Source organism: Micropterus dolomieu, linkage group LG20 (assembly GCF_021292245.1).
Source record: "Micropterus dolomieu isolate WLL.071019.BEF.003 ecotype Adirondacks linkage group LG20, ASM2129224v1, whole genome shotgun sequence".
Lineage (NCBI taxonomy): Eukaryota > Metazoa > Chordata > Actinopteri > Centrarchiformes > Centrarchidae > Micropterus > Micropterus dolomieu.
The window spans coordinates 26,696,002-26,708,881 of NC_060169.1; the positions used below are offsets into that span (position 1 = coordinate 26,696,002).

General features: G+C 39.6%; 1 protein-coding gene across 1 annotated transcript in view; it reads left to right on the forward strand.

Moving 5' to 3' along the window:
- The window catches only part of LOC123959129 (protein unc-13 homolog C-like), a 125,649-nt gene that overhangs the window by 75,896 nt on the left and 36,873 nt on the right, over nt 1–12,880 (forward strand). Inside the window, exons 15-16 of the mRNA XM_046033025.1 lie at nt 2,922–3,055; nt 5,409–5,494. Coding sequence (XP_045888981.1) covers nt 2,922–3,055; nt 5,409–5,494 — 220 coding nt within the window. The remainder of the gene's footprint in view (nt 1–2,921; nt 3,056–5,408; nt 5,495–12,880) is intronic.

Here is a 12,880-nt window from a genome sequence, read left to right on the forward strand (position 1 = left end):
ATGCACAGGCAGGGATCCACTGTGCCTGTTTGTGATAAGAGCCACAGAGGAGGCCACTTGTTACTGAGCAAGCAATTCAAATATTCTCTCATCGACATCATCACATATTTGCCAGCAATACCCAAATGGTCGATTTAACAATATTTGAAGATTATTTTGTTATGTTGTCAGACTTTTCCCATACATACAAAATGTACATATGCAAATTATTTTTTATTGCGCCTTAAGATGCATTACAACAGCTTCAGTTCCACCCATGGCTCTTTCTATTGGGATTTTGGTGACATTCTCCGAGAACATCCTTCAATCAGAGACTGTAATTTGTGTCACATTGCGAGAATTGATGAGGAGTAAGTTGTATGCTAATGCTGATTTCTCCCACACAGGGACTGAAAGTGCTAAACAATAAACATAAACCACTAGCTACCCTCTAGAGAGAGTGATACCCTGCTACGAATATTTCTGCTGGTGCCCCCACCACCCTGTGCACTGGAAGTAGAGGGAAACTACACTGCACTCTTAGTTCAGTACAGTATTCACCTCCTAGTGGAACTGAGAGTGAAGCCCATGGCTGTGTTGTTAACTGTAAAACGACAGCAGGCTACTTAATCACCTTTAACAATGTGTTGGTACCTACTTGAGGTGAATACAGATGAGCAAAGGGATTCTACACTACATTTTAGTGGGATGCAGACTGCATTCAATTTAGAAGGGATGACAACCTTCAGTGTCCTTCATACATGCAAACAGCTTAGAACGCGCGCACACACACGGACAGGTTTTGCATAGCTGAGTCACCTCCTGCAGAGATATTTGTTTCATTTTTCATGCATCCAATTTAATAGAAATTTACCCTGATGCATGTAGTTGCATATCTTCCCCTGATGGCCCTGGCCTCCCATACCAGACCATACCTTTCTCTTTGAAGTAATCATCACTATTGGAATTTCATAGACTATTTGTTAGGGGCCAAAACAGACTGCAGGACTATTTCTTTACAGCTCATGTTTTGAATTTCATGATTAATGGATCGAGCAAATCTGTCTTTGGAGCTGCTTGCCTTACTTTATGATCACTCTGACCAATGTTGTTTTTAGTTCTCAGCTATTCTTCCCCATACTGTAGATGATTTATTCTTTGTGTCTGTGAACCCAGGTTAACGCATGTCCATCTTAAATTGCAAGTCCCAACACAGTCTCTGAGTTAAGATTCTGTTACATATAAAGCTCAGTTGCCTCCACATTGAAACCGGAGCATTTTTCATGTCTTGCTACATAGCAAACATAAGTGAATATGCAAATTAGAAATTCATGAGCCTTTGATCAATATGATGCCTGGGATGAAGCCTCCCTTGGAATGAGTAGTAATCCGTTCTCATGACCATGGCACATAAGATGATAGACTTAACTTTTGCAGCCCCAAACCCAAATGATTAAACTAGTGAACTCTGGGTTGACATGATTGATTGTCACAGAATCAGTTGTAAGCCCTGTCTATGTTTCATGTTCCTGTGAAATTAAATTCTGTAGCTCCTCCAGTGCAGCATCTGCAAGACACGCCTTGCATTAAATGCCTTGCATCACCAGATATTTAAAGAAGAATTGACGTCATTATTGTAGTAACTGATTAGATTCGAAGGATTTTATTAATGATAAATGGACTTACGTTGCATTACCATTTCCACAGCTCACACTACAACGTCTCTTCTGTGTGCTGCCCAACAGTCAATATGCTTAAGGTTGTTATATAATTCAACCTAAATTATTCAATAACTGATTTGAACATGTTTCATTTTTAACACAATTTCCTTTCATCAAAAATACATCTCGCTTTACTCAGAGTTACATTATATTTAGATTATATTTGTCATTGTCAGCGTGCATAAGTGAGGGTGTGTACAATCATGTTAGTGTATGATACGGCTCTGTCGCTATGGCTGAGTTTGTTCCAGTATTTGCACTCTTTTGTGTGCATGGCCTTTCTCGTTTTTTGTGGAACCTGTTCATGGCAGCGGAAGACGGTGACAGATCAGTGTGATTGCACTCAGTGTGGGGTGAACAGATGGTAGAGTCAGTGAGAGGTTTAAGATTCAACACCTTTCAACCCGGGAAAGCCACAGAGATTTCTGCAACACACTTTGACGCACACCCGCATCTACACAAAACATGTTACTGGAGGGTGACAATGCTGTCCTGGTTGATTCAGTAACACACGTCATTAAAAGAGGTACTAGCATGTGCAGTTTAACACTACAGGTCCCAGCATTCTGTAGGCAGCAAACACTTGTTGGGCAGCAGCTTTGTCACGAGAACAACCTGTGTAAACCTGTGAGCATAATTTTTTTACCCTGTGACTCACTCGTGAGTGTGAAGGTAATTTGAATTCGAATGGTGGACTCTGCCACGAATGATAAGTACTATATTCAGTAATCACAAAATGTAAATACATTATTGCTGAAAAAATGCTGACCATAAATAGAATCAAAAACTGGCTTTGATTTTATGAAAATCTTAAGGATTGTAACATATAGATTCTGGTTTTGGATGATCTAGGTCCTAGATTAGGTCTGGTAACCGGGCATCTTTATAGAGTTTTTTAATTGTCGGTTTTATTGTCCTTACACTGTTAACATCTGCAATAATATTAACTTCCTGCTCTTTACTTCTTGTTCAGTTCAGTTCAATAAACTACAAGTATGGTATCAATTGCATAAAAAATGTCTTGACAGGACAATGTGATGACATGTGATACAGAATATATAAATGTGTTGAAAAGTCTGTTAAGTACATTGACCATCTTTGTTTGGCTTTCTTTGTGATCTCAGGCAACTTATTACGCTTGCATCAACGTAACTGTTACTTACCCTCACGCACACTCAAACAGTCTTCTGACTCCCACCATCTTTATTTCCTTCTCCTCAGAGCCGGAAGCAGGACATTCCCCGTGAGGAGCAGGGTCCATCAATAAAGAACCTGGAATTTTGGCCAAAACTCATCACTCTCATGGTGTCTGTAATCGATGAGGACCGCACTGCTTACACCCCAGTCATTAACCAGTATGTACTTTTTTATTATATGAGACATACTTTTTACCAAGCAGCGTGATCAAATAATGTTCAAAGTGTACTTACTGTAATTGGTTGCTATGCCAGCCGTTGCGGTGATCAGTCAGGTATTCTCATTTCACATGTTGAACATTTTGTGAACATTAAATCTGCATGTAAGCATAATTAGCATATTCTCCATTTATATTTAAAGGTATAAATAGCCATACTAAATATACACCGAACAAGCCGAGAGGCTGAGTTTTCTGTGCATGCTCTAAAGCTTCATGCTGTATGCCCAACCAGTCGTTACCAAATGGACATAAATGTGGTGACTCTAAATTTACAGTTGTTTGTGCAGGTTGAAGGAAGTGTTTCATATGGAAATATTGTTATATTAAAATAGATAACTAGCTGATAAGTAATTGCTTGGGTCTTTAATAAGGTCCATCCTGATTATATATCTACTCATTTATATTATTTTTTACTGTATTTATTTATTTATTTATCTGGCTTAAATTTGGGCTTCAATATTCATCACACAGGATTAAATAGATGACGGAGAGAGATCCTTCTCAAACCTCATATTAATTTGTTTTTGTTTTTAGAGAATGTGAGGGAAAAAAAAATCCTCCTTGCACATCAGCTCCTGTAAAGTTGAAAAATGCATTTACGGATTGTGGAGACATGAATGAGTGCAGTGTTGTGCCAGAAGGCTGTGAGGCAGCCAGAGAAGCTAGCAGTAAAAATGCTTTGTTTGTATGGTGAGCCACAGCATGGATGGATAAAAGGGGAACACAGTGTCGCTGAATTACATAACAGATGAGAGATTTGTTTGCAGAAAGAAGGGGTAGAGGGCTGGTTGTGGTGATGATGTTGTGGGGGGTGCGGGACGTTTGTATTTGTGTCCTGCCAATGATTTGGTAGAAAAAATCAAATAAACTACACAACCTGAAGAAATTGGAGTGGAGAAGAAATAAGATTAAGCATAGTTTTCTCTTTCTGTCTCGCTCATACATATCCTCTCACACTCTCGCCTTCCTGTTTTCCTTTTCTCTTTCCTCTTGCTGATTTACGATGCTTATTAAGTCTCTGTTTATGCCCTGAGCTTTCTATCCTACACTGTCTAATGATAGATTTGCAATATTCATGCCCATTTCCTCCACATTCCCCTGGTCAAGTTCCAGAGTGGCAGCAACTACAGTACATTTTCACAATAAACCCAGGAGTGGACTTTAAATTTGCCTTTAATGGGAGCTGCTGCCAGAAAAAAAGGAGTATTTTGCTCTGTCCTGAGAATATTTACTTAGAAGAACAGAACTTATTTTATGATTGGAAATATAAAATTGGATGCTGTAGTTGTTTTTAAAAGTGTAAAGGATAAGAAGCTTTAGAGATTATTTCTTGAAATATTCACGCAGATTGTAAACCACATATCATCGTTTATGTCATCACATGGAAGTAGATTGTAAACCATCTACAGGCATGAACAGAAGCCGCTGATGTTACATTAATCTTTGCCATGAGGAGTTTTTCATTGTCTGCCTCGCCTACAGCACACCATGTGGGTGCAGGGCGAGACTGGAGAATAACCAAGGTTGAGACAAAGATTTGGAGAGTGATAGAGATAAAAGAGGGAGCAATTGTTTCTGGGATTCTTGTTTTTTTTTTTCTGCCACTGGGAGCACAAATCCGCCTTCTAGTCTCAGTGTTTTTTCCTCTGCTCCATAAAAGGATGTGCCAAATGTTGGGGAGGGAAAGTGGGGAGTATGTGTGTATGTGTATGTGTGTTTGTGTGCATACAGGCTTGGTCACTGGTGTGTCCGGCTGAGCAGGTGATCACTGTTTCAATAGATATCGTCGGACAAATGTGTTTTTTGTTGGGAAACAGGGCGGTCTCTAGCCAAAGTAAAACATTTCCTGATAAATTGACCTTTCTCAGGCCAAGGCCTTGTCATCTATAAATGTCCACCCATCACTGTCTAAAGATGCGGTTAATTAAACCATTGACATCACACATTTAAGCTTTGACTGAAAATCTATAGCCATTCAAAATAGCAGATTACTTGCCAGATGGGCTGCCACCCCTTTCTCTGTCTCTGTCCCTTTCCTTGGCTGTGTCATCTCTTCCAGCATTTTATCTCGTCTTTAAGCCCCGTACATGCATCACCATTCCGCCCCAATTCAACCAGGTTTGGAAATGACGGGGGATTATTAGATTATGAGATTCACCAGCCATGTCTTCTTGCACATCTGTTAAGTTGTTTGTTAGAAATTGAGGCTGGGCCAAACCATCATGCCACCCAGTCGAGCGTGTCATTATACGGAAATGAGTCTGATTGGACTTCCTTTTCAATTCCACTAGGTTTCCACAGGAGCTGAATGCAGGCAAGATCAGCGCCGAGATTATGTGGAACCTCTTTGCCCTGGATATGAAGTATGCAATGGAAGGTCAGTAATACCGAGACAATTATATCTTGCTTGGGTGTGTGTGTGCGCGTGCGTGTGTATGAAGGAGTGAATGAGAGCTGAAGATGAATGATGTACATTGATTGTTGGTGAAGAATAATAGGTTACACTTACACTAAATATGTACTGATGTTGCTTAAAATACTGTTACGCTTACACTAAATTATGAGTTATGTGTACTTTGTTTCTCTTTCTTTCCTGTGTTACTACTCAGGAATAAGTGTTATTGTGTTATACCTCTTTGTATCTGAGTGCTGTTTATTTTGCTTGTGTCACAGTGTTGTTTATCGGCTCTGTCTGGCTGTGGTCAGCTCTACTGTGTGTGTGCGTGCATGTGTGTGTGTGTGTGTGTGTGTGTGTGTGCGCGCATGTGTGGTTGCATGTGGTCCAGTTGTTTTCACAAGCAATATATGAGGACATTTAATGTTTCAATTCAGTATTTTATTTAGGCATTTAGGGGTGAAAGCAGAGATGCGTTTCTCAGACTTAAACCCATGAGTAGTGGGCAGCTTTGTGTGCTATTTCTTTCAGTAGGCAGTAGTAGGTAAGTCGTAGTGAGTCATACAGTTCATATCACAGAAATTGTATCCCCAAAACTTGTCGTGATTTTGAATATCTAGTAGTCCATACAAAAAAGGAATTTGCACCATATAAAAGTGATTTACAATTGGTAATCTAGCCCGAATCAAAATAATTAATCAACTTCTTCCACAATCACTAATTACTCTTCATTCTGTAGCAACAATGTTGTATCTAATTTAAACAGTAAATATGCCGCAAAATGTAATTCATTCTTGTAATCTTCAATAATTTAGTATATACTTAGAGAGCAGCAGAGACTCACAGTGATCAAGCAATAAATCTCAGATCTGCTCTAGTGGCAGGAAGACAGATGTGTCTCGTTTTAACGTGGGTTATGACTTTAATCCTAACCCCTCTATCTACAGCTCACCTCCCGAAAGGCAGCTGATGCCTCCTGGAGGTTCTTGAGCTAGCTGTTTTTAGGTTGGTGGCTTCTGGGTCAAACCACCGAGGGTATCAGGATATGTGATGGGGAGGGGGAATGTAGAATGAAGTTAATGAGACTGGAGTTGTGAATGAATGTTAAAATGGCTGGGCGTGTGTGTGTTTGTGTGTGTGTTTGAACTTAAGGATTCAGCAGGGTGGCACCTTGGGTTGTGAATTTGTGTTGAAGTTGTACTAAAGTTAATAAATCATGTATCTTAAAAGCTAGGCTTTTTAAACTTTGTTACCCAGAAATGATGCAATATGAAATTACTATGCAGCACATACAGTGTGCTCATGGTTAGCAAATTCTTCTCACTTTTGTGATCAATTCATGTCAGAGTCAGACAAAATGCTTGTTTGCTGCAGTGTAGGACATCCTTTTGTATTTGCCATGGGTGGAGAAGATTACCATTCCCAACACCATTTTGGTGATATAAGGGATATAAGGGATTATGCGGTACTCTTATCTTGTCGTCATGGCCCCACTATAACATTTAGGTTGATGCAACAGTGTCTTTTCACACACGTTTTGCCTGGTCCAGGTTGAATGTGTGAACCACCTCTATGGTGAACTAGGCATGACAGAGGGCATGATACTTGCAACTTTAGAGATTACAGAAGAGGTTGAGAGGGTGCAGTAAGAGAAGCTGGGATTGGATTGAGGTCAAAGTTTGGGAATGTTCTGTGTGCAAGAGAAAAGGCAGCGAAGCACCAAAAGAGCTCATTGATGATTTATCATTATCTACACAGCACATACCTGCTGCTTCCTCCGTGCTCAGCTATCTTCAGTTGCTATGGCAACGCTGGGCCAAGTGAAGGCTCTGCAAACCTTTATGCCCACACATGCATAAATGAGGCTTATAGATTCTGTACTTTATATACGAGGTGGATTTTAAACATGATCTGCTTTTTTGGATATAGAATGTGTATGGGCTAAATGCATGCGAATGTCTGCATGAATCAGATTTTAATGAGGCAGCGTAGATTCATAGGTGTGTGTGTGCACAGATTCATAATAATGAGCAGCTATAAAGCAGCCAGGGGAGGTCTGAATTATGTGAACTGATATTCACATTAAATCCTAATCTTTTTTTCTACAATTCCACAGGTATCATTTTTAACATTCATCATATTTTTGGAAAATGAACTGTGAGACTTGGTGTAGCTGTGTAGTTACAAAGGAGGCAGCAGTCAAAACTATAAGTAGCCTCAATCTCACACAATTGGTATCGTTAAAGTTATATTTTCCTCCCATTGCCTTCTGTCATAATTACAGAGTTGCTTATTTCCCCATCTCCTTTCTTCACCCTAAAGAGAACAATTATTTAGAAAATTCATCTCCCATCAACCGCGTTTCATCATCTGGCGCTCTCTGTGAAACTGTACTACTCTGTACTGAAAGAATTGTGGCCTCTATAATGTATGTTTGGGTTTTAACACACACCAACTGATTTTGCACAAAATCCAACTCACTGACAAACACAGATGTGTTTTGTTTGTTAGCTATTGTCACAAACATAGCCAAAGCTGGACCATGTGTAATTTTACACTGAAATCTGAGCTTTGGCTGCAATATTTATTTTACTATAAATAAGAAAAAAGCTCCAAAAATATCATATAATAGCATCAACATAAACATTGCCGTCAATTAGAAGTAAAATTAATATAAATTTTGTAATTTTGTAGATCATCAGCAAAAGTTGTCATAAAGGTGACACTTAGGGGGCACTTTTTATTTGTTTCAGAAGCAAAGATTGAACAGTATGTACTGCACATGTTTATTCTGTATGGCAAGGCTAAACAGCACAGTTTCATGATAGTATAATAACTAATTAGATCATTAGTCTTTTCACTTTTATGAAGGATAATATACACAGGTAGATCAACAGAATAATAGAGAGAACAGACAGACAGAACAATTGTGACTTTGTGTATATGTACATATCTGACTCAGGGCAGCCACCTAGGGTGTTACTGACTGCTGTCACAGCAGGAGTGTGTGTGTGTTTATGTTTGTTTCTTTGCCTGGGGGTGTTCATGTTAAAAAGGAGACAGGAATCATAGATGCACTAAGTCACATATACACTCTTCCTTGCTCCTTGAGCCTGAACCCTCGTCCCCTGCTTTGCCTGCTCTTGCTTCATCTTGTCAGTACATCACTGCCTGCAGCGACACGTGCCAGGAGGAGGGCATGACTGTCAAGCTCCTCCAAGGAGCAATTTGTATGAATTATTGCTCATTTCCTGTTAGTCCTACTGGCTGCCAGAGTTCTAGGTTTGGTTTGGTGGTGACAGGCAGTTAAATGAAGGAGAGTTTGACAGCTCATAAACCATATAATGGTGTTATTGTAAACCACATAATGTGTTTTACTGTACAGATTGTAAAACCACAGATGGTGCCAGCTGCAACTTGGAAAGCAGAGCCCACTTTTATTGATTGATCCTGTGTAATAATATCCCAAGTATGTTAGTAGTAGTGTGTTTTTTTGCAGGATATGATGATGACGTGTATCTTTAAAATGCTTTAACATATGATACATTGACATTAATACCTCACTATCCTGTCCGCTAAATGTTATGGAGTTCCTCATAATACACTGCTGCTGTGTAACCAATGTGGATATCACTTTCACAAGTGGTTAGTGTTGTTGTGGTCAGTTCATATGAATCACATTATGTATTATCAAAAACCTTTTTACTGTTGAAAATGTACCTCGTGGCATTGCCTGCTTGCAGTAATTTACCATAAAAAATGAATATATATCAGATTGTATAGTAGATAAATTACATGGTTGTTTTTTTCACTTAAAAATTGTAACACAAATTGTCCCATGCCGCAGAGTGTTGTGTAACTTTAGCCAAATGAATGCTCAATGAGTATTAAAATAAATTATTAAAATGTTGGCTACAGAAGAGAACATGATTGGTTATATCTGAAAGGAAGCAGGGAAAGCAGGTGATTTAATTACTTACTTACTTATTAACAGCTCACTGCTTTCCACAAAGGACAGTCGCAAGACAATAATTTAGCTACAAATTGATTGCTTTGCTTGGGATTTAATGTTTTGCATCCATCATGTTAGAAAAGTACTCATGAAGTATTTAAGTGTTTTTTCTTTAATTCCCTTCTATGACATTTCCTGTCTCCCATCACGCTGTCAAATACCTTCAGTGCCTCTGTTCGTAACACGTGTGTGTGTGTGTGTCTGTCAAAATGATTAGTAGAAAAGCTGCAGAAAAGGGCCCAAACGGGTACTGTATGCATATGCAAGCTCACATTTGTAGTCTATGCATGCTGTGCACCTATGCATCCTACCGTGTGTTTGCGCGTATTCCCTCATTCGTGCATGTACTGTTTGCTTTTACACAATGAATGACAATAATGAGGTGGTAGGAGAAGGTATACTGAGCCAGTCCAGGCTGCTGCCTGTCTTTCTCATTCAGACAAATGGAAGTAACTCCAAGTGACCTGTTTACATAAGAAGGCACACAGAACTGGCAAGCCAGCTGACAGCGAAACCCTGAAGGAGGCGGGCCAGAATGTCCTGTTTTGTTGGTCTGTGCGTGCAGGCATGTTAGTCTGTACATTCATGCAAGCATTAAGTTGTGCTCTTAACTAAGAAAGAATGAATGAGAATAAAAGAGGAATCTGTGTGTGCAGGCGTGTGTGCACACATGTGCATGTGCATTACTTAATGAAGTCTTTGATGCATCCGCTGCTTCCTGCTCGGAGGCCTTTGGTGCCAGTGCAGGAATGGATGCTGCTAATTTTAGCACCTCTGTGTGAATCTGAATGTGTGAGAGGGAGAGAGAGCAACTGAGAGAGGTAGGTGGAAAGACAAAAAGAGAGAGGATAAAATAAGAAAGAGAAAAGGAGAGGGAGGATGTGAGAGTGTGAATGACTATGGTTGTAGCTGAAATCACTCTCTCATTCACTACCTACATGGTAAACACTCAAAAAGATTGTCTGTAGCTGTAAATTGAGTTTTCAGACACTTATCAATCATCATAATTTTTTGGGGACCACCGGCAGACTGGGTCACCAAAAGTGATATGTAGAGGGTATCACTAGCTGATAAAAAAGGAGGAGATGCCCTCTGTCACCTAAATCAATATAGTTAATATCAATAACTTCAATGTTGTAACACACAAGGAAAATTAGTGCTACTTCTAAACTCCAGAATAACTCTGTGATGAAGTCCTACTGTATATGCTGTATATCCACTGTATAGCTGTTTAATGGCTGTGGCCTCTGGGGCATGTCATTAAAGATTCAATGCTCCAGCAGCCCATTAACTCATCTTCAGCCTGTTGGAACAGCTTCACTCCACAGACTATTTTAATATAATTTCAATTAATGTACCTCTTCGAGGAGAGTTTGTTTCCACCAAAATATGTTATTTATGGGGCTGGGGCAAGGCGAAAGGTTGAGTGTTGTCCTGCAGTGTGAATTTAATAAGCTAATCTGATCTCAGACTGTTAGTTATTGAGGCCTTTTTTATTTCTTTTTTTTTTACAGTTTTCAGCATAGCACTGCACCCTTAATATTGATCTCTCTGTACCTTCATAACAGCATATAACTTTTTATATTGATAGAGTCTTATAAAGCACTGAGTGAGCCTTGCAAGTGGTGCATTTATATATTATATATTTCAGATATACAGATCTCATACATACTTAATAGATTATGTCAAATGTACTAAATGTGGTCTGCCCAGTTAAAAAGGATAATCTTCTGGTGTAAAAATACTTTTTTGCAACTTCCCCATCTGTTGGTGGGTTTAAATTGCTGTACATGCACAGATCTACCTCTAAAGAAATCATCTTCCAATATGTTATTATTAAGAAAATAAACATTGATCATAAATGGATGTAGAGATTAAAAATTCAAGTGGTAATTTAAAAACAAAACAAAAAAATACTACAGTGGTGATTCACTGTACTGAAACAGAGGGAACTCTTTAGTTTCATTTCATTTCATTAGTAAGTTGTAAGTTTGGCTGTGTCCTAATGCATTAGATGTTTGTGTCACATCAACAGGAGTTAGTGTCTCTGTGGGCTCTGGTGTTAGAGCAGAGCTGTGTCAGTAGGCCCCTGTGATACAGCTTAGGAGGCCCTTTGACAGAACTGGGTCAGAAGCCAAGAAGAAGGAATTATGTCACAGAGAGAACTATACTGGCCTTGGCTGCCATTCTGGTCCTTCAGCCTTTTGTCTCAAGCAAATCTGTCTAACCACAAGCTCCTATAGATAAATTTACTGAATGGTAATTAGAGGATGGAAATGCTGTGGTGAGCCGCCACAGTTCATCATATTATCCACAGCATTTAAATCAATGAGGCAGAGAGTGAGTGAGTCTCCTGTGAGTTTGTCTGTCCCTGTGGGCCAAGTCAGACAAGATGACACCCTCACCAGGGACCTTGAGCCTACACGTCCCTCAGGACATCCGCTACTGTTTACAACCAGCAGGGCACAAAGGCACACTCACAGATATGATGGTCCTACTTTAATGACCTGGATCATACGTGTACAGACAATGAGAGCGCATTCAAGCACACATGATACATTTGTTTATATATATATATATAAGCAAAAGCACACGTGAAGTGGAATATAAATAGCATGGGTGTGGTGATTAATCATTATCTTCTCAGCCAGTCACATTATCTATTGAACAGCTGTGCCCATCACAATGGCCCGTAATGAAAATGTCTCACTAAATGAAGAAGAGAGATCAGGCTGGCTTCTACAGGCGTACTATTGTTGGAGAGTCGGGAGCGGCAAGGTGCAAATGTGCATTGCCGCAAACCATTAGCATGATTGCATAAGCAGAAAATTTACCATTTTAATGCAGACAGGTAGTGTAGGAGAAATTCTGAAAAAAGATGACGCCCAAGTTGTCCCATCATCACTATCTAATTTAACCAAACCTTTTACAGTCATAATTCTGCTTTATCTCATTGTACTGCAGTTAACAATACAACACTCGAACCTGTTGCAGCCGGTATCCTGGTAGTTTTGCCTGAAAATAGAGAGAGAGGATAATAGGAACGGGCGGTGAGGGAGTTCAGTGATGTAGAGAGAGCAGAGACTTTTCATGGTACTGTGTGAACTGTGTGTGTGGGTTAATGCATCCAGGATGTTACTGGCTGCGCATAAAACCAGGAAAACACTGGGTTATAATTGATCAGTTTGATGTGCAAAGAAGACCAGCATGGTTATTTTGTGGCAGCATGGTCTCGCTCATCACATTCTTGAGTGGAAAGTGAAGATGGAGCACATATGTGGCCTGCCTCTTCAATATAGCAACATGTGTGCTCATTTTTTTGTACATGTTTATCACAGAATATAAGCTAAGGCCAT